This window comes from Bombus impatiens, unplaced genomic scaffold, assembly GCF_000188095.3.
Source record: "Bombus impatiens unplaced genomic scaffold, BIMP_2.2 scf_0091, whole genome shotgun sequence".
NCBI classification, from domain to species: Eukaryota; Metazoa; Arthropoda; class Insecta; order Hymenoptera; family Apidae; genus Bombus; species Bombus impatiens.
This window is the reverse complement of record NT_176510.1, coordinates 621,241-646,071: the sequence shown is the minus strand read 5'-3', so window position 1 is coordinate 646,071 and position 24,831 is coordinate 621,241. Positions and strand designations below refer to the sequence as shown.

General features: G+C 34.9%; 4 protein-coding genes and 1 long non-coding RNA gene across 17 annotated transcripts in view; 2 read left to right on the top strand and 3 right to left on the bottom strand.

Moving 5' to 3' along the window:
- Positions 1 to 78: 78 nt before the first annotated feature.
- LOC100740971 (titin homolog) lies at positions 79 to 12,707 on the bottom strand. Of its 7 annotated transcripts, none has more exons than XM_033318394.1 (11): positions 12,625 to 12,707; positions 11,532 to 11,888; positions 4,467 to 11,039; positions 3,714 to 4,364; positions 2,644 to 2,973; positions 2,062 to 2,572; positions 1,809 to 1,990; positions 1,579 to 1,726; positions 1,298 to 1,504; positions 757 to 872; positions 79 to 512 (listed from the first exon to the last, which is right to left on the bottom strand). In XM_033318394.1, the coding sequence occupies exons 2-11, from the start codon at positions 11,536 to 11,538 to the stop codon at positions 397 to 399; spliced, it is 8,841 nt and encodes a 2,946-aa protein (XP_033174285.1). In that variant the 5' UTR covers positions 11,539 to 11,888; positions 12,625 to 12,707; the 3' UTR covers positions 79 to 396. The 7 variants fall into 7 exon arrangements, with proteins under 7 accessions (XP_033174285.1, XP_033174284.1, XP_024228445.1 ...); XM_033318393.1 differs by lacking the exon at positions 12,625 to 12,707 and adding an exon at positions 12,273 to 12,512; XM_024372677.2 differs by lacking the exon at positions 12,625 to 12,707 and having other exon boundaries at positions 3,714 to 4,076; positions 4,155 to 4,364; positions 11,532 to 11,938.
- Positions 11,009 to 12,178, top strand: LOC112214138. Its single transcript, XR_004460828.1, has 2 exons — positions 11,009 to 11,365; positions 11,463 to 12,178. It is a non-coding gene; the product is annotated as an uncharacterized LOC112214138 (long non-coding RNA).
- LOC100743967 (ESF1 homolog) lies at positions 12,685 to 16,128 on the bottom strand. Its single transcript, XM_003485957.4, has 8 exons — positions 15,852 to 16,128; positions 15,045 to 15,748; positions 14,784 to 14,959; positions 14,611 to 14,718; positions 14,339 to 14,539; positions 14,048 to 14,270; positions 13,218 to 13,975; positions 12,685 to 13,135 (listed from the first exon to the last, which is right to left on the bottom strand). The coding sequence occupies exons 2-8, from the start codon at positions 15,745 to 15,747 to the stop codon at positions 13,031 to 13,033; spliced, it is 2,274 nt and encodes a 757-aa protein (XP_003486005.1). The 5' UTR covers position 15,748; positions 15,852 to 16,128; the 3' UTR covers positions 12,685 to 13,030.
- A 575-nt stretch (positions 16,129 to 16,703) lies between these two features.
- LOC100743849 lies at positions 16,704 to 18,617 on the top strand. Its single transcript, XM_003485956.4, has 5 exons — positions 16,704 to 16,818; positions 16,891 to 17,071; positions 17,143 to 17,584; positions 17,657 to 17,883; positions 17,958 to 18,617. The coding sequence occupies exons 1-5, from the start codon at positions 16,710 to 16,712 to the stop codon at positions 18,037 to 18,039; spliced, it is 1,041 nt and encodes a 346-aa protein (XP_003486004.1). The 5' UTR covers positions 16,704 to 16,709; the 3' UTR covers positions 18,040 to 18,617.
- The window catches only part of LOC100743731 (putative uncharacterized protein DDB_G0271606), a 111,867-nt gene continuing 105,649 nt past the window's right edge, over positions 18,614 to 24,831 (bottom strand). For all 7 annotated transcript variants that reach the window (XM_012394552.2, XM_024372681.2, XM_012394548.3 and 4 more), the window contains 7 exons: positions 24,775 to 24,831; positions 23,935 to 24,436; positions 22,325 to 23,846; positions 20,835 to 21,602; positions 20,586 to 20,752; positions 20,302 to 20,501; positions 18,614 to 20,144 (listed from right to left, as the gene is read on the bottom strand). In XM_012394552.2, coding sequence (XP_012249975.1) covers positions 20,109 to 20,144; positions 20,302 to 20,501; positions 20,586 to 20,752; positions 20,835 to 21,602; positions 22,325 to 23,846; positions 23,935 to 24,436; positions 24,775 to 24,831 — 3,252 coding nt within the window. In that variant the 3' untranslated portion in view covers positions 18,614 to 20,108. The remainder of the gene's footprint in view (positions 20,145 to 20,301; positions 20,502 to 20,585; positions 20,753 to 20,834; positions 21,603 to 22,324; positions 23,847 to 23,934; positions 24,437 to 24,774) is intronic.

Below are 24,831 nucleotides of genomic sequence, written 5' to 3'. Positions count from 1 at the left end.
CTCCATTCATTCTGCAGCAATATCTTCATAAAGGAAAATTCATATCTAAAAATAAAAGGATAAAAATTATAAAGAAAATTAGAATCCTGAAGATTTTTACTAAACATTAACATTTAAAGAGAGATTTCTTTATATTCTAAGTTTTATATGCAGTTAGTTATACCCATTATTGTATAACAAAACGTTAATTTTTCAAATTCAGCGTAATCATACAATTATGTACAATGGTATTTCATTCACTCACAAAATTCGTACGAAACATTTCATGATAAATCAATTACATACTTAAGTCTTCACAATGTATTCATTGTCCACATAAATAAAAACTTTTATCGTTTACGCGCGTGATTCACATTTTATACACTTCCCAAGCTGAAATAAAAATTTTGGTTTTATTTACGTTCTCAATGTTCTCGATATTAGTGATTTCACCAGTTGCTGACGATTTGGTACACAGAAATCACATAGATAATTTTTCCTGTCTAGTGGCATTCCCTTGGTCTCCACGCAACCTGTAAGAAAATATTAATAACACGAATGATAACAATTTCTGTGCGCTATGCACATATATTAATATATGTATGTACATCACCAAATAATTTTTCGTATTTAATACTTTATTATACCTGAAACCTCTCATACATATTTCAAATGTTTACATTACTTTTAAAGACAATTACATTTGATGAAACATGCAAACGCAACAACATGCAATGAAAAGTATATAGCGGAATTATATGGAATTTGTGTCAATACCTAAGTGCAGATATTTGTCACATGCGCTGCAATGCACTAGATTCACTTCCAGGTCAAGTCTTGGGGCAGTATGACAGCGACTGCAGTGCGGGCAATAGCGACCCTTTCGCCATAGCCTTGTTATTGCATAAAGATCATAGGGTTAGTGAATTTGGATGAGGGTCTATTATAATGTCAGAATTTAGTATAATTAATAAAAACCTGAACCTTAGACGATTTTTTGTTATCTTAGTCATGCATAGATAAATTAAGTACAAATGAATGTATATTATTAACATTTATGAATGTTATCAATTAAGCAAATAATTGTATTATATTCAACTTTCGTAGTCCAAGGATTCAGATATGATAAAACTGAATGCTAAACATTAGTTCAAAAACTTCTATAACAAAGGAGTTTTGTGTGAATTATGGAAATCGTGAAGCAGTAACGAAGCCCCGTGAAAACTTGAAGATTAACATTTAGTATGTGTGTTCTGAATCACATCTTCACTCATACATTACACCACAAGATGAAGGGAAAAGAATTAGTATTACTTACTTCGAGCATGGAACGCACAGTGTAGAAACATAAACGCGAGTATTCTTGTCACCCTTCTTATATTCATGTTGCCACTGAGCGACACTATTTCTATCAGAATTTATACCACCAGGTTCTCTTGAACCACAATTCACACAGACAGCACATTCTTGGCAATGCCATCTTCCTTGCGGTACTCGTCGGAGACCAACACAATAAATATGATACCTGAATAGTATTAAATATTACATAAATATATATTATCATATATTTTATTTTTGTAATAAAACAGGAAAACATACCCTCTATCGCACATATCACAAAACAGCATTTTATCTTCGTCTGCAGGATCATGGCACTGAGCGCAAGTTTTACAATCTGTGCATTGCCATGCGTATGATTGGATATGAGGAACCATGTCTAATGTTAAATCTATACACGATGGATGGACTGCAATAAAAATATTATGATTTGTATTGTAAAACAATAAAGAATATACCAGTAAATGATAGTGGATTAATAAAGTAATTACCATGTCCATTACATGTACCACATTGAATTAATACTTCATTTTTACTATGTTTATTTAAGGTTTTCAAACACATCTTGCACTTTAATTTTATTTCATCTTTTCGATTTGTTATTTCCATATCTACGTCATCCATTGTAGATTGTGAGCCTTCGGTATCTTGCGTTCCCTCGCTAGAAGACGAACTACATAAAAAAAACCAGCTGTTTTTTCACGAAATATTAAAATACTAATTGTTTCAAATGATAGGATATACCTTGAATCATCTGAAGATGAATCACTATCGGTATCACTTTGAGATCCTTCTGATTGGCTATCAAATTTACGTTCATTTGGCCTCATGGGACCATAAAGAACAGTATTTAGAGGATAATATCGTAACTCAGCTGGTGTGTATTCACGGTAATAATCTGTATATTGCCCTGGTATTAATGCAACAGGATAGTGACCAATTCTGCGTTCTGACTCAACTTCCTGTTGTTTCTTTGGCACATGGATTGTGAAAGTTTGTAAGTCTAAGCTGCATTTCCTATTTTCTCGTCGAGCTTTATTTAAGCTAATATTCCAAGATAATGCAGACTGAACTGCCATTTCTGCTAGATCAATTCTATTTTTTTCTGCATTTGCAGCAGCTGTTAATTCTTTCTGTTTTTTGGAATGTTCTTTTACTTGCTTTTCACGCATATGTTTGCGATATTCTTCATACTGATCTGGGAAATCACTACACATTACATCTAATACTTCTGAACTACATATAGCAGTTAGACCTATGTTAAGGTTAAAAGGAGAGTACATTAGTAAACAAATACAATTTACATGTACGTAGTGAGTGACTTACCCATATCACACATTGCCTCGCTAACCAAACCATTTTCTCTCAAATAATTCCTTTCTTCCATATCCACAACTCTTCTCTTCAAATCTGGGTATTTTCTTTTAAAAGATTTTACGCCAAGGTATTGAGATATTTGCTCTTGTATCATAAAGGTTTCACCTTTACGGTCAAGTGGCCATTCATACTCAGCAATTTTATCGACTGTAAATGGTCCTTCGTCTGGATCAAAATTAATTTCCATTCTTCGATTCTTGACCTTTACTTTTTCTGATTCTGTAGTTGCAGTACTAAGTACACTTCCTTGAGACTCCTCATTTACTATGGTATCAGAGGCTATAGTAATTATTATTACTGTATTACATATACTATTGTGTAATTTGAATTATAGAATAACAATTATGGGAAAAAAAATTGAATAAAATAATTATGTCCTTTATACTGAAACAAAGATAAATGGAACTTAAAAAAAATGTCAGCTTATTCACAGTTAAAATTAACTTTCAATATCAATGTTATTAAATCCTCCAAGATAGAAATATTTTAAAAAATTGATGGATTAAATATAAGTAATAGATAAAACTCTAATCATCATGATTTAAAAATTCTGTTTTGAAATAACAGTGCTTTTTATGCTTGATTGAAATATATCTATTTCACATTTAGGTACTTGAGAGATGTTAGGACACAAGAAAAAGATCTATTTATAGATACCTTGCTTGGAGGTCTACCAATGCATTTATCTTTTAATTTAGTTTAGTCATATGATGACTATGGGTTATATATGCTCCTCATGGCTATCAGTCAATATGCTCTTTACCTTAGTAATTTATTTTTAAAATATAATAAAAAACATATCTTATGTAGGACATATAATTAATTTATAATTAATATTAATATACATAAATAAAGTAAAATAAAGTTATTACTATTATTTATCTATATTGCAAATTTATAATAATTAATATAAGTGTAAAATATGTAAATAAATGTAACATAATAATTATTGTGTTATTTATACAATTGATAAGCAATATAAATGATGTAGTAATTTGTAAAAAACGCAAAGATCATACCTGGTGCAGAAATATTTCTGGCTGGAGTCTGAGATCTAGAACCCGATTCTGCACTCATTCTTGTTTCCTCATCTATCACTTGTACCATAGACATATTCTCATGCTTTGTAGCATTTTCTGTTCGTTTCAATGCTGGTGTTAACCAATTTGGATGTCCGGGTGGTACTAACATGTCCTTGTTTTCCAATTTTGCATTTTCCATCGGTTTATCGGATCTAATATCGGAATCTAATTTCGTTGCAGTCTTTTGCATTCTTTCAGGAACGATGTCAGCCAACTTTTTATCCTTAACTTCATTCGATATGGGTTTAGGTAATCGCATCTCCGGTGGTTTGTTTGTTTCCGATTGCATACCCGTGGAGTCTGGAAGCGTGTTATTAACTATATTTGCACCTTTTACTCCGCCATTCTTTTGTCCCATAATCTTCTTGTTGACTTTACCCGAAGAATTAACAATTTTGGAATCCATTACTGGTTGTTTAAGAGCTTTATACAATTCTGGTGACTTTCCGAAAGATTCTTGTTGCAACCCAGAATCATCTATTGTTATTACAGCCGTAGTAGACGCTTCTATCGCGTTTAGATCTTGCTCGATTCTAGGCTTCTTCATTATCTGAGGATCCACAGTATCCAATTTTCGCTTTCCTCGACCTAATGAATTAGAAATGAAAAAGAAGAAACAAAGAAAAGTAGTAGGTAAAATATGAAAAAGAATATTATAATATTTGCATATGGAAAATTTAAGATACAAACCTCGCCCTCTACCTCTTCTAGGAGGTGCATAACTCTTCTGACTTCTGCAGGTTCTCTTAGGTCTCTCATTCTCTCTGGATTGTGGAAAATGAGGTACTTGCGGTTGTTGCATCTGTTGTGCGTCGTCTAAAGGCAAAGGATCCCTAGATATTAACAAATGAGGTGGAGGATGAGTAATTCCTTGTGGTAATGGATTCCTTCTGGGTCTACCTCTTTTCTTGGGCACCTTAACTTCTGGCATTCTATTCGTAGATACCTCTTCTATTATGACAACATCCTGGCTTGAGTTTGAGTTTTCATTTACTATTATCAATTCTGAACGGTGTTCTATAATTTCACAGTCGGAATTCAGCGGGGAACCGGATACGTTTTTTGATAAAATATCCTTCAATTTCTCATTCATAGAAGCATCAGTTGATTTTTGAGGTCTCACTTGAGTAATACTGATTTCTTGATTTATCACATTCATCTGTTGAAGACTGATTGCACTGTTTTTTGGATCGAACAAGAACTGCTTCTGTTCCCTAGACGTTACAGGCTGAATAGTAACCTCAGGTAAAATTTGAGTAAGCTGAGTTTCCAACTTAGATTTTTTTGATTCGATCGGCGCGATGGTGATATCCTTCCGCTTTGGAGACATTTCAATCACATTCTCTAATTTCTTTCCCTGCATTTGTACCGGTTCGATAGTCAGTTCTGAACGATTGCTTTGTAAAATAGTTGAATTACCACTTTTAAGAATCTTTAGCGCAGGTTCTTTGTGTCCGATTTGCCCAGGCTCTTTGTACCTTTGCGCAAAATTTTGAGGCGGATCAACAGCTTCTTTGGACTTGTATACTTCCGCTTGATTATCGCAAGCCACTATCGTTGGATGACCCGTTTTAGATAGTTTAATTTTCATTTCCAGAGATGATTCTGCATCTCGACGTCTCTGTTCTCTATCCTTCTTTTCTGGATCTACTATAGAGGCGTCTCCGGTTTTTAACAACTTTATCTTCATACCTAAAGAGGCATCAGTGGTTTTAGTATGTTCTGCCTCGATTGTTCGTATCGTTTTATTTGCATCTTCAGACGTATCAGTTTGTATGATAGAAGCGTCACCACTTTTAGATAGTTTAATCTTCATACCAAGAGGTGATTCTGTTCTCTTGGGGCTTTCTTCCAGTTGTTCTTGCTTTTCTAAAGAAACTATGGATGCGTCACCAAACTTAGAAAGCTTGATCTTCATACCAAGAGGCGAGTCAATTTTTGGCAAAGTTTCATGTATAGTTTCCACTGATTGCTCTTCTTCCGAGACCTCAATATGCGATGACTCCAATGATTTCGACGCATCTTGAACTGTATCCATTTTATCTTTAATTTCGTCCAATACTTCTGAATGAACGATCGATGCATCGCCAGTTTTGGACAATTTGATCTTCATTCCAAGCGGCGATTCCGTCCGTTTGGGAATATCTGGAATTTCTAGCTTGTCTTTTACTTCTTCAGAGTTCTCTACCGATATTATAGAAGCTCCGCCACCCTTCGTTTTTGCTAGCTTAATTTTCATTCCAATTGGGGATTCGGTTCTCTTTGGAATTTCTGGAGATAATTCTAATTTATCTTTCATTTTGTTGATATCTTTATTTTCTTCTAGCAAATCAGGAGAAACGATCGAAGCGTCCCCACTTTTAGATAGTTTGATCTTCATTCCTATAGGAGAGTCAGTTCTCTTGGGAGATCCATAACATGATTCGAGCTTCTCTTTTGGTTTTATTTGCACATTATCTTTATATTCTTCTAAAAAATCTTGTCTCTCGGATTGTATTATCGAGGCGTCTCCAGTCTTTGAAAGCTTAATTTTCATTCCAATTGGAGATTCTGTTCTCTTTGGACTTTCCTGAACCATATCTAGTTTATCTTTATGCTTTATCTGCATTTCTTTTGCATCTTGTTGCACTATAGACGCATCACCACTTTTTGATAACTTGATTTTCATTCCAATCGGCGATTCTGTTCGCACAGTTTCTTCGAATTTGTGTTTACCTTCTTTACAATCATCGATTGATTCATATTTCTCAGCGGAAACTATAGATGGATCCCCGGATTTTGAAAATTTAATTTTCATACCAAGAGGGGATAACGATGATGATCCTTCGGAATACCACTGTCCAACTTCTTCGATGTTCTCATTGGATATTATAGAAGGATGACCTCCTTTAGATAATTTCAATTTTATTTTCCCTAGTTTTTGACCTGGACTGTCTTCAGGATTTGGCGAGTTGGTCGCAGATCTGATCTTCGGACTTTTAGGTGATCTTGGTTCGCCACAATCAGTGATTGCAGACTTTGCTATCTTTAAAATGATTCGTGGAGATCCTACATTTTCGAAATCGTGTTTTTCGGAATCCTTTCGTGGTGTGTCAACTATCTTCGATTCTGATTTATCGGACATCTTCGGCGATTCCAACATCTTTTGATAGGCAATTAATTTTGCATCCTTTTGAATCAAGAGGCTATCTTTAGAGATGTTCGGAGATAACGATACTTTTGCCACATCTGTAGTAGGAATTTCTATCTTGGGTGGTTCCCTTAGACGTTCTTCTAAAATCGAAACTTTTGGTATAGATTCGGATGTCTTTAAAACGTTGGGTGAAACATGTGGTAATGCTATTACTGCGTCAGATATCTTATTGCTTTCTAAGTTTCGTAATTGCTGTATTTCAATGTTCTCCAAAGGTGTTACGCCAAATTTAGTCTCAGATAGTGTTATCTTCCCTTCGATTATATCTTCATTTATTGTCTCTTTATCATCATCTATCTCAAACTTGTCTTGTAAAGCAACAATTTTAATTTGCTCGGCAAGTTTTCTCTCGCTCTCCAGTTTCGCAGCTTCCGAGATGATTTCCGCCTCAGAAATAGAAATCGAATCCGTCGTGATGTTCTGTAGCTCCACTTCTAATTCTGACGTATTTTCGCATATATCTTCATTAGGTACAAACAGAGATGATGCATCAGCTTGTTTGGATATATCATCTACGACACTTTCCATCATTTTAGGAGATAATACCAAAGGAGAATCCATTGCTTGTTCTTCAGACTCTTGCAAGAATTTAACAGCTGATTCAAGCTCAGATATTTCAGAACTAGGTTGAGATGTTTCTATGGCAGACCGAGCATCATCTAAATTTTCATCATGATCCACGTTAGGCAGCAAAATATCTGAAGGCAATTCTAATTCAATGTCACTTGATCTTTCCATATTTGGGAAATCTGCAATATTATCTTTCATATTAGTAACTAAATTTTCTTCTGCTAAATTATCCTCTGTTAGATTATCCTCTGTTAGATTACCTTCTGCTGGATTATCTTCTGTTACAATTGCTTCAGGAAGTCCTGCATTCTTTCTATCCTCAGAAGAATCCCCTTCAATATCATTTTTCACAATTCCTGATTGTGACTCCGTTTCTTCAAGATCAGCTATAGATTCCAATGGAGCTTCTTCAAAGTCCATATCCAAGTTAGTACCCTCTCTTAAATCCTTTTGCAAATTCTCAAAATTGTTATCTTTGTTATCTTGACCCATGTTATGCAACAGGATATCTGAGGTTAATTGTGTTTCAATATCATTTGATCTTTCCACATTTGATAAATCTACACTATTAACATCCATATCAATAACTAAATTTTCTTGAATTTTTGTTATAATTTCTTCAGAGAATTCTACACCTTTCCTATTCTCATGTTCTTCTTCATCAGCATTCTTTACTACTTCTGGCTGTGGTTCAGTTACAATTTTTCCAGGAAGTTCAGGCTTTCTATTCTCAGATTCCTCTACAACGTCAATTTTGGTTATAGCTGGCTGTAATTCTGTTTCTGCAAGATCATTTACAGATTCCAGTGGAGCTCCTTCAAAATCCATGCCCAATTCATTTTCTGTCAAATTAGTATCCCCTTTTAAAACTTTTTGCAAATCCCCAACATCTTCTTCTTTCCCATAACAATCCATATTATGCAACAAGATATTTGAAGTATCAATATTACTTGCTCTTTCTACATTTGCCAAATTTACAGTATTATTATCCATATTAATAATTAAATTTTCCTGATCTTCTATTACAATCTTTTCAGGAAGTTTTGCAGGAAGTTCTATAGGAAGTTCTACAGGAAGTTCTACAGGAAGTTCTTTTTTATTCTCAGACTCTTCTTCAATATCACACTTCATTATTTTTGGCTGTGATTCAGTTACAATTTTTTCAGTAAATTCCATTTTCTTTTTATTCTCACACTCTTCTTCAACACTACTTTTCATTATTTCTGGCTGTGATTCAATTATAATTTCTTCAGTAAGTTCCATATTGTTTTTATTTTCAGGTTCTTCTTCAACATTATCTTTAGCTATATTTATTTGTGTTTCTGTTTCCTCAATATTGCTTTTATTTATTTTTATCTTTGATTCTGTTTCTTTAATATCACCTTTAATTATTTCTGCCTGTGATTCTGTTTCTTCAACATTATCTTCAGCTCTTTCTGTCTGTGATTCTGTTTCTTCAACATTACCTTCAGCTACTTTTGCCTGTGATTCTGTTTCTTCAACATTATCTTCAGCTCTTTCTGTCTGTGATTCTGTTTCTTCAACATTATCTTCAGCTATTTTTATCTGTACTTCTGTTTCTTCAACATCACCTTTAGCTATTTCTGTCTGTGATTCTGTTTCTTCAACATCACTTTCAGGCATTTCTACTTGTGATTCTATTTCTTTAATATCACTGTTAGCTATTTCTGCCTGTAATTTTATTTCTTCGAGATCACTTTCAGCTATTTCTTCCTGTGGTTCTGTTTCTTTAACGTCACCTTTAGTTATTTCTGCCTGTGATTCTATTTCTTCGAGATCACTTTTAGTTATTTCTGCCTGTGATTCTATTTCTTCAAGATCACCTACAGATTCCAGGTGTGCTTCCTCAAATTCGATATCCAATTCAGTTTCTGTTAAATCACTATCCACTTTTAAATCTTTCTGTATATCTCCTACATTTTCAGCTTTGTCATTATGATCCATGTTATGCAGCAAGATATCTGAAGCTAATTCTATTTCAATATCACTGGCTGTTTCCACATTTGTTGCATTTACAGTATTATCATCCATATTAATAACTAAATTTTCTTGATCTTCTGCTACAATTTCCTCAGAAAGTCCTGCATTTTTAATATTTTCAGATTCTTCATCAACATCATTTTTATCTATTTCTGGCTGTGATTCTATGTCTTCAAGATCACCTACAGACTCCAATTGAGCTTCTTCAAAATCTATGTCCAATTCATTTTCTTCTAGGTCCGTAACTTGCTTTAAATCTTTTTGTAAATCTTCAACATTTTCATCCTTATCTATAGACTCAACAATTATACTTCCATCGATTTTCAATATATCACTAGCTGGAGATTTTTTAACTTTATCATCAACAACTTCAATTGTATTGGATTTCTTTGTAGTTTCTAATGGTAAATCATTTCTATCTGTTAAACAACTACTGATCACCTGTGTTATATAATCAGAAGTTTGTGCCATGTCAGAAATGGGATCTGATTGTTCTAATAAAAGACTCATGTCTACAACCTTTGACAATTGGTCTGATTTCTGAAGTTCCTCTTCAGCTTTTGTTGCTTTCAATGAGGAATCCTCTCCCTCTGGTATTAAATCTAAACCTAACAGTCCTTCTAGGGAATCTATGTGTTCTGAGATTGAATCCTCCATATCCTTATTTAGGATATCTTCTGAATCCTGTGGTAATTTTTCAGTCAATTCTTCAATTTCAGTTTCTGCTAATGGAATATTTCCAGATTGTTGAAGAACCTCTTCTATTTCATTTGCTACCACAGCTTCCGTGCTTAAAATATTTTTGAAATCAGTTGCATTTCTTACATCATCTAGGATACTTGTAACAATATCCTGTGTACTTTGGCACTGTTCTTCAGAAAATATATCTTCTACTTTACTAGCAGTTTCTAAAATATCTTTCAAATTATCCTTATTGGTATCGCACTTTAAATTATCTTCCAATTGTTGCTTGTTAGAGAGCTCCTCATTCTTATTTAACTCTAGATCTTCTGCATCAGTTATCTTTACAACTTTTTCTGCATTCATTTCAATATCACTTGCTGTTTCCACATTTGCTGAATGTGCAATATTATCATCCATATTAATGACAAAATTTTTTTCATTTTCTATTAAAGTTTCTTTAGGAAGTTTTGCATACTTTCTAGTTTCAGGCTCTTCTTTACCATCACTTTTGATTATTTCTAACTGTGATTTAGTTACAATTTCAGGTTGTGATTCATTTATAATCTCTTCGTGAAACGCACTACTCTGTTGATTTTCAGGCTCATCTGCGACATCATTTTTAATTACTTCCACCTGTGACTCTTTTACAATTTCTTCAGTTGAATTCTCCTTTTTATTTTCAGGATCCACTTCTATATCATTTTTCATTATTTCTGACTGTGATTCAGTTTCTTCAAGTTTTAAAGTTAAATTTACTTCTTCTTCCATACTTTCATCTTTTGTATCCTCTGCAGGTACTACGATTTCAGCATGATCTAGTGTTAAAAATGCAGGTTTATTGATAAATAATTAGTTAAAATGTAAACCCTCGTAAAAAATGTAAATTCAACAAACACAGATTGTAACACCACATATTATCTATTACCTTCCGTTATATATGTTTTGATCGAAAGTAAAATATTTGTTTATTATTATTTCGTAATAAATGGTGAATAAACATGGATTATATATATAAAACAGAACTATGGGTAATTCGTAAAATTATAGGTTAGGTTAGGAGTGAATAACATTCGCTACAAGACAATAGCGTTCTCGGCACTAGTTCGCGCCCTCGATTTGTAAAAATCGATATGAGGTCACGGTAAGAGAAAATTTTTGTTATATATATATATGTAGACTAAATGAAAACAAATAAACTTAAAATCGCGATAAGTAAAAACTACTTGGTATAATGATAGCTATCATACCAACGAATCAAAATTGGATATCGAAAAGTTCTAAATAACGAAGTTCCTGTCAGAACTCACCGAACATTGTGCTCACATGGACCAGCTCGGTAGAAAATTGAGAGAGCGATCGGAAATTTAACCGCGTTTAACCACAGTTAAATGACTTATCATCATAGCTCCTGTAAGCATATTTAACGTATCCTGTGTCGAATATTTGAAAAATATTTAATAATGTTCAGGTGAGCCTATTCTAAAGATAAAACGAAAGAAACGAAGAAGAACTAAGAAGGACTTACCTGACCGTTATTGACCGAAAGTTATAATGTAGAAACCCTAAGCATCATGGATATTAATCATATCATTGGATTCTACTTTAGAAAGTGAAATTAGAACTCTTTCTCGGGTACAAATCAATAAACCATAACACAGAAAAACCTGAAATGTAAGAGAAAGATGTGACCAGAGCCAAAGAAAAGTTCCTATAGCTAAGAAAAATAATCCTAATGACATAAAATCGTTAAAAAAAATCTGAGAATGATTGTTACTTCAAAAAAATAGAGAAATAGTAGAAAGAAATATTAATGTGAAATAATCAAGCAGAATCTCGGTTCAATAATGAAAATGTCTTACAAGGAAATGTGTAATTCTGGAAACAAAAATTTGTGAATCTAATGTATTATATGTAATAATATATAAACAGGCTTTATAACTATTATCATATCAAAGACATTAAAATTTCTTGTCGCATCCCAAGACCCTTCAAAGATAGTAAAATAAAAAAATTTCGATTGAGTTTCCTTTCTCCTACGAGAATCGTACCTTTCATATGATGACTAGCTTTGTCAAAGCGTGGGAGCTCGACCGATTTTGCGTTATGAATATGCATGAAAAGTTGCGCAATTTTAAACAACCTAGTCTACACCGGTGATTGGTGTCATAGTTTCGAATTCTGGCGGGTAACCCAATTTACACTTGTGAAGTATCGAGAATCGCGAGAGATATGAGCGTCACGAGACGCGACACCTCCCCCCTTAAAGTTTGAAGCACAATCGTATACAACACGACATATATATACCACCGTGTATTGAAATCTCACACGGCGATTCATAGGGCTACTATTCTGGAGACATTTCATAGAGTATAGACATAGATCATAATTGCTATATCTTACTTTACAGAAATTTCACAGCTTATGGTGGTTCGTCCGCACTATCGATATTATTAGTATATATTTTTACACTGCTTCAAAATTCAGTCTATGGTCGCTGCAGTGGGGAGAGACGAAGGCGAGTGCCATAGGAGTGGGGTTGGACTTCCGTAGGAGAAGGGAAACTCAACCAACAGTTTTTTAGTTTTTGTTTTTGTCGTGTCACGGCTTATTGACTTTCGCTTTTTTAAATATTTTACAGCATCATATTTTATGCAAAATAGATTAATATATGAGGTATAGAAGGTTTGCATAAATTATCAGAAATACATATTTGAATTAATAAAATTCAATATAACTGAATTTACAAATTTGTATATGTATATACAAACGTTTTATTAAAAACATATGACATTATATATAAAAGGAATTATTTTATAGGCCTTGAAATATTTTTAGCATTTTTCTTCACTGATTTAATTAATGACTGCAATTCTGTATTAGAGCTCAGTTTTGATTCTTTAACAGGTATTTCCTAAAATATTTAAAAAAACAAGAATAAATACATGTAATATATATAAGTAGACTGAGAATACATATAAATAAGTTTTACTCACTTCGCTAAACTCATTATCAGCTCTTCTTTTCAATTTTTCTTTAATTAGAGCTTCAGTACCTTTAGTCTTTCTGTAATGTGGGTCTGCTGGGTCGATATTGAAATGATGCGATGTGAACAACGCATTGAATCTTGCATCTTGTACATTTACTTCAAAGTTATCTTCTACTATTTGGTCTTGTCTATTTTTCTTCTTACTCAATCGTTTTTGTTTAGACTTTGTCATTGTGGCATTTTCTTCGATCTTCTTCATATTGAAATGTTGTTTGTTATCTTCATTTTCATCCATCAATAAAAGTTCTAATTCAGCTTTACGTTTTTTTTCGTCTTCGCTATCTGATGAAGCAAGGCTATCATTTTCCATACTGTTTTTCTTTTTATAAGATAATTTATTATTTCCAATTTCATTATCTGAATCAAGCATTTCTGAACCTTCAGAGTCCAATGTATCTTTATTTACATTTTTATGTTTCTTCCGTTCCTCTCGTTTAGCTTTTTTCTTCTCTTTCCGTTTTTCTAAATATTGCTCAAATGGCGTGAGGTTTTGATCTTTCTTTAATCTTTCTTGTACCAGTTTCTCAGCTTTCTCCTTTGTGCCCAAACCCCAAGTAAATTCTAGCTCAACGTCCTTTTTCTGTTTGGCTTCTTCTTTTTCTTCTATCTCTCTTAATAAAGCTTTATACTTCTCAACTGGATCGGTATTCTTTTCCGCTTCCGAGTCGCTTTTATCCTCTTGAGAATCTTTTTGTTCCTCTTTTTCTTTTGTAATAAAAAAAATGTTAATGAAATAATAGAAGTACGAAGTCCTGAGTGATAAAAAAGATATAGTACCTGATTCATTGTCACTTGACTCAGTTGCTAAATAACCTTGTAAGTCGTTTTCATTAATTTCATTCAGTTTTCCAGAACTCAGTTTTTGTGCAATCTCGGTTCTTTCAGGGTTTGTTTCATCCCAGGTTAACTGTACCTTAGCTTGTTGCAAAGCCGTAGTTATGAATTGTCTTGGTTGATACTTTGTAAGCTCCGGCACTTTATCACATACCTCTCTAGGAGTCTTAAAATAAGTATCTAAGATCATATACAGTGAATATATTTTACATACATTAGGATTAAGTAACATACCTGGTCAAATTTCATATCATCTGGTATAAATCTAAGATCCAATTTTGTTGCTGTAGATTCATATTCTATACCATCGCATTCAGTGTAAATTTTATTTGCTGTTTCAGCAGAATCAAAGTCAACGACAGCATAATAATATTTTAATCTATTTAGTTGATATTGTCTTAATTTTTCCATATGATATGCTGACCCCTCCTCGTCCTGGAAAATTATATTCTAAGTCTATATACAATTTCACTTGTATTTCTAAAAAGGAAAGCATGAATTCGTACATCACTTCCATTTTCGTTTTCCTTTTCCTTATTTATCTCTGTTAATTCTTTTGGACCTTTAATTTCTTCCTCTTTCATCCGCTGTATTCCAAATTCTGATGGATAAATCTGGAATTATTTAACTATAAAAATGTTGAAAATATGTATTTTATCTGTTAATTAATTATATTTACAGTAACTGAGCAAATAAAGCCACCAGGAGGCAAGAAAGAGTTAAATAAAACCATTAAATCTATAGCACGTATTCTATCCCAGTCCATATTACAAGCTGCCAATCTATGTGTAATTTCATCTGTTGTTTCAGCCTCTTTGTCTAATTCACCCCAATCATGTTCAATATCTTGTTCATCTAATTGTAACACAAATTGTTATTAAATGCCATATACACACACACACACATATATATAAAATTAGAATTATTTAATATATGTTACCAGAAATCTCAGAACATTCTTCATCAGAAGAACTGTCTGTCATCAAAATTCCTTCACCTCTGGCATAATTCACAGTTAAATCTTTTAACCTTTCTTTGATTTTATCTGTAAGCTTTTGAGATTTATGTTTATTTCTAATATTCAATTGCCTTTTACTTTCTTCCAAATCTACTTCTAAGTTTCTTGCATCGGTTGCCTCATCTATATCTGATTCAGATTCAGAGTCAAATTCTATGTTACTCTGTCTCTCAGAATTTACATCATTTTCTTTTTTTGGTTTAAGTCTAACTAACTCCCCATTACTTGAAAAACAATTATTATTTGATGAATCAGTATCCGCATTTTTATTTGCATCATCTTCTGAATCACTTTTTTTTGATCGAAGAACTTTATTCTTTTTATTTTTTATCTTTTTAAGCTTCTTAGGTTTCTTTTCTTCTTGTTTAGGTTTTTCAAGTTCTTTTTCTCTATCTTCTTCTTCACTGTTAGATAAATCATAATATTTTCTAAGATTTTCATACGATGTCTGATTTACAGGTCTACCACGTTTGTCAATGGTATATTGAACTGTAAATTTTTTATCCTTAAACATACTTTGAAATCTTTTATCTATTTTCACTTTCCTTTCTGCTTTTGGGATCCTTTTAAATTTAGGATCCCTTGTAATATGAGCAAATCGTTTATCATTTAATAATTCATCCATGCTAGGGAAAAGATGCTAAATTACTTTTTATTCTGATAAAGTATATAAGTCTATGTATAACTATTGTATAATGTTCATTGTAAATAACCTCATTTTATACTTACTTTACTGTTTCTTATAAGAACTTGTGACTGCAAAATACTTAATACTATGATATTTATTATCGTATAAATTTTAAATAAAGTATTTAAAGTTATCTTAAAGTTTAAAATTAATAATTAAATAATATAAAATTAATAATTTGCCAGACAATGTTCTATTCTCATAACTCACATGCTACTAAAATATTATATTTTAACATAACCTTATCTAGCCTCAAAGTGTCATGTTTTATTATGTTGATTCTAATTGGTTAATTGTTAGTTCTATTGGAAATTATTTAATAAATTTGTTTCAGATATATACAACAATAGTAAACAACGAATAGGCGATTTTGTAAAAAATTGAAGATTATTTTGTAAATAATCGATTATTTCATGAAAAAAGATATAGAAATAAATATAAAAATTATATTTGATTATAAAATTAAAAACTTTCACAGATCACAAAAATAATTGTCATACATGCCTAGTCAATAAGACGTGGATTTTTTTTAAGTCAATTTTATTCAAGTAGTGTAATAGAATTCAGTAGAAAGTTACATTGGAATAAACCAACTAGATTCATTCCCGCCATTTTCCGGACTTGTTTGTTACAAGTTATAACTCTGTTTGACGCATTGTCGTGATCGTTTCTTCTAAATATTTTGTGTTCTTTGTGATCTTTCGTGTATTTTTTACCAATTTATAGATAATAATTTCATCTGATTATCAATAAACCATGTGAAATAGTTAAATATTTTGTTCTTATCAGAAAATAAGGTTGACATTTCGTGTTCTACATTTAAGTAATAATTTCTCGAGGAAAACATACATCAGTCAATTATATCTTCGAATGAATAATTCTCTGTTATATTGAAAGAAATGAATACTCCAACAACCAGAGATTTCTTGCGGAGACCAGATGGAACGCGTAGGAGATCTTCTCGCCAAGCCTTAGCGGTGATTCCTGTTAATAATTCCGCTTCACCTGGTGCGTTCCTTACATTTTTCATGTCATCTTATCTTTTGTTTACTTCTTTTAGTTTCAATTTACGTGTTTTAGGAGAAGCAAATTCTACCGAAGTTAATGCAATGGATAATTTTTTAAACAGTCGACACGGTAGTGACTCTTGGAGCCCTGCACCTAGCCCAGACGAGATGGTAATCCAAAAACGAGGACGTCGTCGTAGAACTATAGTTTGGTCCCCTGATCTTGATACTTGTAAAAGAAATAGCCTTTTTAGGTAAAGATTTTTCGTTCCCAATTACTTCTGTTATAAGTCAATTAGGCAAAAATATATTGAATTTGTTGTAGCTCAAATTCTAAAGATCGCACACCAGTGAAGAGTCCATCAAAATCAAGTATGGTATTGAGAAGTACACCTAGAAAAAGGCTTACTCTTGGTGATGTCAATGAATCTCAGTTTACAACACCAGATAAGAAAAAAAAGTCACAGGTCTCTTTGGATGTTAATAATTCATCGAAATATTTTAATGGCAATTTATTAAATGGTTTGAGGGGTCTTAGTCATAGTCAATTAGTTCACATGATTATGGATTTGGTCTCCACGCAAGAGGATGGTCTGTTACATGAGAATGAAAAAATAAGAAATGTTTTGTTAAAAAAGATGCCAATGGCTGATATACAACCACTAATCGACACATTAAATACTTTAAAGCAAAATATTCAAATTAGCATCGTGCTATCTAATAGGGATGATTTATCTGACATTCACATTTATTTAGATAATTTTCAGGTGTGCAGTGATTTCTTTACATTTTTATATATTTTTTTAATTTGTTATTAACGCTATATCCAATTTGTACAGAAAACTATTATAGATCAGGGGAAAAGGCTTGTAGAATCACAGCACTGGGTATCAGTTATGCAATATGTTTATGCAGCATGGAATATTACAAAGCAACTATATGAAGAGGACAATCAAAGCCTGTGTAATTTGACTCATAAATGTTTTAAAAATTTGACACACTTTTGTTCTCAAGCTCTAAAAAGAGGAAACTTCACGAGTACCATATTGGATATATTTACTGATAGGTACTGACAAAAAATTTTGGATTTTGTATTTTCAACATAAAAGATATTACCCCGTTTTATGGAATTGTTCACAGGCTCGTTGCGATGGTTGTAGATTATGAGGATTTAAAAGTTTGTTTACAGTTGATACACGAAGTAAAAAACAATGAAACTTAAATGCTTTCTCTACGTCAACATAAAGTATGCCATATTACAAATACTATTACTTTTATATACATATATATTTTTAATATATGCATAAATTTTAATTCTAATCGTGATGTAAAGACTCAATGAGTCTTGATAGTTGTTAAATTAACTATATTTTTTTTACTATTTCTTTTTATAATAATATCACATAATGAGATTCATATAGAACGGTATTAAAATAGTAATGTTAATAGTATTTAAGATAATCAAATGATATTTTTATATTACGTTTGTATTAATTGTTCGAAATATTTGACATTTTATAAACTTTTCAACTATAGTTAATGTTACACGAACTAGGAACATTGCTTAAAAACGATATTACTTTATCACTGCAAGGTAACTTATTTCAAGTGTGTATATCGTTAGTGTCGTTTGTTATTTATGATTTACTTATGATAGACATCTTCTTTCAAGGTATTTTAACATTATTTTAATATATTTCATGTGTATTTTGTCAAAAATACTTAAGGACGATACTTATTTCATTGGTACAATTTCTCGTCTGTATCTTTTCATGACAATAAACATACATCTAAACTGATTTTTATTAAAAACAATTTATTCGTCATAATATATCATGCATTCTTACATAATATATCCATTATTACTTCTGAAAGGCACATACTTCATTTACGGGTGTATGATGTGACGTAGTGTGCGTGTGTGTGTGTGAGTGTGTGTGTGTGTGATTGTGTAAATATCAGAAACATCCTAAGAAGCGTGTAAAATTTCTTTTCACATACCTGTACACTCTTTTAGATAGTATAACGATGCTCAGAATCTTTCTGATCGAGCCGTTTGAATTTTTCCTAGACGATAATCAATTATACATGTGTCTAGTCAAGTGTTAAAAGTCGATTACTTAGAAATTCGCACTGATGAATACAACTCAAAACGACAAAAAAGTCGTGTACCATTATCGAGATCTTTTTGATCTCTTTCGTGCTCATAAGCGCAAATTTTCTTTCTTACAACAGATCATTTAGAAGTGCGTATTGGCAAGATTACATTATACACCACTCTTAGGAACATTTTCGAAATCCGAATTTGCCTCGATCGGATTTGGAAAATTTCACCAGACGAATAAAAACGTAACAATGAGCGCAACAATATAATCTGACTTCATCTAAATAAAAACATTTAGTTGAAACAAATCAAACGCGTTTTAAATTTGTCTACGCTGTTCACGTAGAACGTTTCGCATAATATGGGTAAAATAAAAGTTGCCTCTCTGATAAGGTTGTAAGATCATTCAAAAAGTTTCGTGACTCTGCTTCGACCAGTTTCGGAAAGCATAGAAAATACAAACGATCAAGCTTAAAAAGTAAATTATTATCGTTTGTTGTTACATCAAGTTAATTAAAATTGTTTTTTAAGTAATAGAAAGAAGATTTGCGTTTATCTTGTGTCAGAGATAAATGAAGTTGCATTAATTTCTAATTTGACATTTTTAAAACTTTCTGAAACTTTCTGAGTGATCTTAACTGATGGATATTAAAACGAAAACGTTCCATCTCTGAACTATGCGGTTGACAGGCTAAAAGCGGAATCACGGGTAATGAGATTGAAATTTTCTTTTGTACTTTTTCGCTGAAGGAACTGACTAACAGTTATAATAATCAAAATTAAATTGACCTCGTGGTTATGTTTTCCTTTACAAAAAGGAAGTAAACAAGAGTTGTAAAAAGTAAGTGCAATTAAACTTTGCGCGTATACAAGATCCAGTTCATCGTTCTTTCGGTTTTCTTAATTATATCCTAACTGTTCGTTAATGTTACGCGATTTCACCCATGATTCGGGCTTGTTAGCAATGTTCTTCGCTTTGTTTTACAAAAGAGAAAAAGAAATATAAAAAAAATTACATAGAACGTTCTGTTGCTCGCTTTGTTCAGATGACAATGGGACGCGATTAAATTAAGATAACGATCCGTAATGCGACGATGCAACTATGATACTTAACGAGATAAAGCTGCGAATCGAATACTGTGGTAATGAATCATCGGATATTACGAGTTCGCCGGCTGAGACGCGCTTCAGTCCACCTTTGCCGGTTGCACTCTTGGATACAGCTAGAAGAATGAACAAATAGGTCATAAAACAGGTACAAATTATCAAGGAGGGATCTAGAATATTTTCAGGATGTTTCAAGCTTGAATTTCTATCTTTTTTCTTTTTAAATTATAGATCGTTGTGGCTTCTCTCCTCGTAGATAGTTCAACAACTTACGCCAAGTAAATTCCGAGGTACGTAGCCTTCCTTGTGTCCCAGTTTGCTCCACCACCATTCCCTCTCGTTGTCGTCGCCTTTCCGGAGTACAACTAGGGAATCGCCGTTCTTCAGTGTAAGCTCGTCGCTGTGTTGTGCCTCGTAATCGAACACTGCGTACACTTGCCCGTTGTTCATTATTCCGAGCTTCTCTTGGACACCTGCAGTGAGTTATAATAAAACTTGTTGCAATTGCTCATCAAGATTCAAGAAACATTCTACTAGTCGTTAAAATTAGTACTGACTGTATAAGTATTCCGAGCAGCCGTCGAAGCCCTCCTCGTCCTCTTCGCATTTTTCCGCTGCTGTTTCATGATCGGAGAGGGTAGTGGCAAATATACAAGCTCCGTGTTCCACCAGGAATCTCACCATAGATAAATTATTGCAACTCGCGGCACAGTGCAATGGAGTCCTGCGGTAAAATTAATTGTACAATTATTCAAGGTTTACAACAAAATAAAATTAACGATTAAAACAAAACGAGCGGTTCTTACCATCCGTCGCTGTCCTGAGCGTTTACGTCGCAGCCAAACTCCACCAGAAACTTAACGATCTCCAGATGACCGGCGCAAATGGCGTTATGAAGCGCGGTAATCCCTTCGTCGTTAGCCGAACTAGGATTCGCCACTTCTTTAGCAGTCTTCTTTACCAATTCCAATTCACCTTCGAGGCTGGCGTCCAACAGAAGCGCCAGAGGATCGAAGGAAACCCTCCTCGAAAGATTCGCCTTCCCTGTGCTAGACTTGAGATTCCCTTTTTTCCTCCTCATCACCTCGTTGCTCTTCCCATCGACTTCCAGCTCGGTTCTTCTTTCGGATTCTTTCGCCTTTGCCTTGTCCTCGATATTAATAACGTTCAACGCGTCGATGATGTCCGCTTCCTCCAATTTCTCGTTGCTAATTACATCTTCGTTGATACCGCTCTTCTTGCAATTGTCCGTCGTGTCGATGATTTGTGACTGTTGCTGAGATTGTTGTTGTTGTTGTTGCTGTTGCTGTTGTTGCTGCTGTTCCGTTTGCATTAGGTCCGCTGGAATCTCGGTTTCCGGGAATAGAAACGCCGGTGGCATCTCAATCCGTCGATTTATCGACACGTGAACATTCGATTTGGCGTAACGGAGCTTCGGCTGTTCGGAGATCGGCGCCTTCTTCAGGGTCAGAGGCCTCGCTTTGATGATCTGATGGTTGCCGAATTGGGTTTCCGTTGGAGACTCCGGCGGTTCGGACGTAGGAATCGGCGGTACGTCTTCTTCTTTCTCCGTTCTGTGAACGATTCAGTGGAAACGTCGGTTAGGATCGACAGAATAGCTTGGAGGATTGCGGTTGTCCAAGAAGGTGCATTAATTGGGACAGTACGATCGACGTGGTTAATCCTCGAGCTTAGAGACTCGAAGAAGTTTCGGAACAATTAGATGCTTTAATGCGTACAACTAACTTTGATACTCTGTGTCAAGTGTTTGAATTAATGATCGAAAACGCCGGATCTATCAAACTCCTAATCTTTTAAAAAAAGTTTCGATGACTGACGTGTATTCGAAGAAAGGGGAAAAGCGCGCGATTTGATGGTAAGATTTGGAGGGAACTTAGGTCAGGAAACAGGAACTTGGATCCCGCCTCGATGGATCGAAGAGCTCGCGTACACTAAACTGTTGTCTCAGCTGCACGGTAGTGGTTCTATTTTGGTGTCTATTATTCGAGACAGGCTTCGATTCACCGGCCAAATCGATCACGGACTAATTAACATTTATAATTAACCCGGTAATCGTTTTTACGAGCTGCTCCCAAAATCCCTGTTCTATCTACCAGTTTCTTTTGGGCAATAGTTGTTTGGCATGGATTCGAATAGAGATAGAAATTTCAATCTCAAAATTCCAATCTAAATTCCGAAATTCAAATTTTAATTTAAAAATAGCTATGAAATCTGTGAAATTCGTTATAATCTAAATTAATACGCCTAATAAACGGTAGCGAAACAACGCACAAACCTTGCATTGATTCCCAAATTGTTCTTGCAGTCGCTAATACCGTCGGTTGTGTTATCCACCTTTTCATGATGAGTCAGCCGTGGCGGAGGATTTGGTTTGCTCGGTTTAGGAGGTAGTGCTGGTTTCGTCTTGTCCTCTCCCATATTCTTCCTCTCGTTCTCGTTCTTCAACCTGTCGAATTCGAACGTTTTCTCCGCGGTCTTCGCAGGGATGTCAAATTTCCCGTTGTGCTCGTGCTTCGTCACGGAACCCTGCTCGAATTTATTCTGATTGTTTTCGAATTTGACCGGGTCCTGTTTGAACTGTTGCCCACCGACTTCGTATTTGTTCGAGGGTTCGTGCTTGAATCCTGCATTGTGTTCGTACTTCACCACCGACGGTCTAACCTCGTGCTGATCGTGCTTGCCGTACTGCTGAGTATTCTGATTAGGATCGTACTTTGTTCCATGTATTTGTTCGTGCTTGTTCTGCGCAGATTCGTATTTCCCTTGCTCGATCTTCGATACGTTATCGTACTTATTCGTCTGATTGGTAGTTTGTTCGTGCTTGTTTGATTGTTCGTATAATTTCGTTGGTTGATTGGTCTGATCGTATTTTCCATGCTGATCGTACTTAGAATGTTGCTCGTACTTTATCTGATGAGAATCGTATTTAAATACCTGATTGGGCTCGTACCTTTGCTGTTCGTGCTTAGCTGGAAGAACATGTTCGAACTTTTCTTGGCCTTTCCCTTGCTCGAACTTCATCTTATCGGATAGTTCGTTGCTGGATGTAGGACTGGTCATCGGTTGAGTTTGATTGTACCTTTGAACCGAATTCCCGAAGCTGGTCCCGCTGGATGACGAATGAATGGTCGACGGAGGGTTAGGAGAGTTCTGAGTCTGATAGACCGAGGACGAAGACACGTGAGTGTTTGCTTGAGTTGGGTGCTGAATCACAGGATAATTGTGCCTCGACGAGTAAGTCTGATCCTGATTTGGCGTTTGACTGCTAGGGATAGATTGATTTGATTGCTGTTGATTGGCATTTTGAGCGTTCAAGCCGACAAAATTTTGCGCGTTATTATGCCCACGGCCTATCAGACTCAACGTTTGAGGCATTACAGGATGAATTTTCGTGGAGGAAGTCTGATAAATCTGAGACTTGACGGAGAAACTCGGCGCCACGCTGGATACCGGTTTCTGATGCGTTTGAAGGTTTCTATGGTTCTGAGTTTGGGTAAGGGACACCGTGGTGCCAAGATTCGACGCCGACGAACCAACGTTGTGTTGCTTCTGTTGTACGTTCCCATGCTGTTGCTGTTGCGTTTGGGACTGTTGTTGTTGCTGCTGATGGATCCGAAGGTTCTGCGACAGACTCTCCGGACTGAAGTTGTGGGATGAACTGATCAAATTGTTGTTCGTGCTGTTGGTATTGTTGTTATTATTGTTATTGTTGTTGCAGGTCTGTTGCATGTTCACGGGCTGGTTGGCTAGGTTCTGGTTATGTTGCTGTTGATTCGTGCCTAGCAGTTGCGATTGACCTAAGAAAATATCAATCGAATCATCGATTAATCGAGCTTGTAGCTTACGATTAAATCGTTCTTCGAAAATTTTGTTCAAACTACTAACCTTGAATATGCGACTGCGACTGGCTGTGAGCGATTTGATGACCAAATTGTTGAAACGCCGCTCTCTGACCCAGCTGGGACGCGCTGGCCGAGTGCTGAATCTTGTTCTTGTTAACGTCGTCCTCGGCCGCCTTGAAGTTCACCGTGAACTTGGTGTTGTAAGGCAGTGTCTGGTACTTGGGGTCGTTCTTGTTTAGATTAAAATCGTTGTCATTCGGTATATGGGAGTATGGTTCGATGGCGGCTATGTTTCCAGCGGGTCTGGACTTTCCTCCGGCGTTGAAGTCCAGCTTCGACTCCGTGAACCCCGTGTTCGCGTTCGTGCGGTTTCCAGAGCCTAGTTGCTGGCTTAGTCGTTGATTCAAGGCTCTTTTACGCTGAAGACGACCCTGAAGCTGGGCTATCCTCGCGTCTATCGACGCCATTTCCGCTTGTCGTTGTGCCAGGGCTAACCGTTGTTGGGACACCATCTGATTTTGCTGCTCGTTCATCTTATTACGATACTGTTGACGGGGAAAAGGGATTCGTTTCAATTTCCTAGCTCTCGTTAGAATCAGTAACACGAATCCTGCTTCGTTTAAGACGTTAAAGCGAAAAAGAAGAAAAACAGTTGTTCAATTTCTATCCGACCCTTTAAGATTTCAACCATTCCTACAAGAAACCATCGTATAAGAAAATTCTGTGGGATCGGTAAAAGCATTCCGGTCACACTCGCGGAACGGACGATATCGACCTACTCGCCCTCGGATGGTCGGTTACAATTTATTGCAAATGGAAGCCACGACCCAGAATGGTGCAGCTGGGAACAGGAGCGACGGCTAGAGAGTGTGAAAGGGCTCACCATAAGCTCCCTCCTAAGTTTTTCCAGCTCGGCGCTGGCCGGCGTCGACAAGTGTCC

Bases quoted from the DNA above. Each gene is read 5' to 3' on its own strand.
- LOC100740971 (XM_033318394.1), bottom strand. The intron at 4,365-4,466 runs GTTTGTATCTTA...CTAATTCATTAG, and splicing joins TAGAAGAGGTAGAGGGCGAG to GTCGAGGAAAGCGAAAATTG. The intron at 2,974-3,713 runs GTATGATCTTTG...TAATTACTATAG, and splicing joins CAGAAATATTTCTGCACCAG to CCTCTGATACCATAGTAAAT.
- LOC100743967 (XM_003485957.4), bottom strand. From the start codon at position 15,747: ATGGATGAATTATTAAATGATAAACGATTTGCTCATATTACAAGGGAT. The intron at 14,960-15,044 runs GTAACATATATT...TGTTACAATTAG, and splicing joins AGAATGTTCTGAGATTTCTG to ATGAACAAGATATTGAACAT. The intron at 14,271-14,338 runs GTATGTTACTTA...ACTTATTTTAAG, and splicing joins ATGATATGAAATTTGACCAG to ACTCCTAGAGAGGTATGTGA.
- LOC100743849 (XM_003485956.4), top strand. From the start codon at position 16,710: ATGAATACTCCAACAACCAGAGATTTCTTGCGGAGACCAGATGGAACG. The intron at 17,585-17,656 runs GTGTGCAGTGAT...CAATTTGTACAG, and splicing joins TTTATTTAGATAATTTTCAG to AAAACTATTATAGATCAGGG. The intron at 17,884-17,957 runs GTACTGACAAAA...AATTGTTCACAG, and splicing joins TTGGATATATTTACTGATAG to GCTCGTTGCGATGGTTGTAG.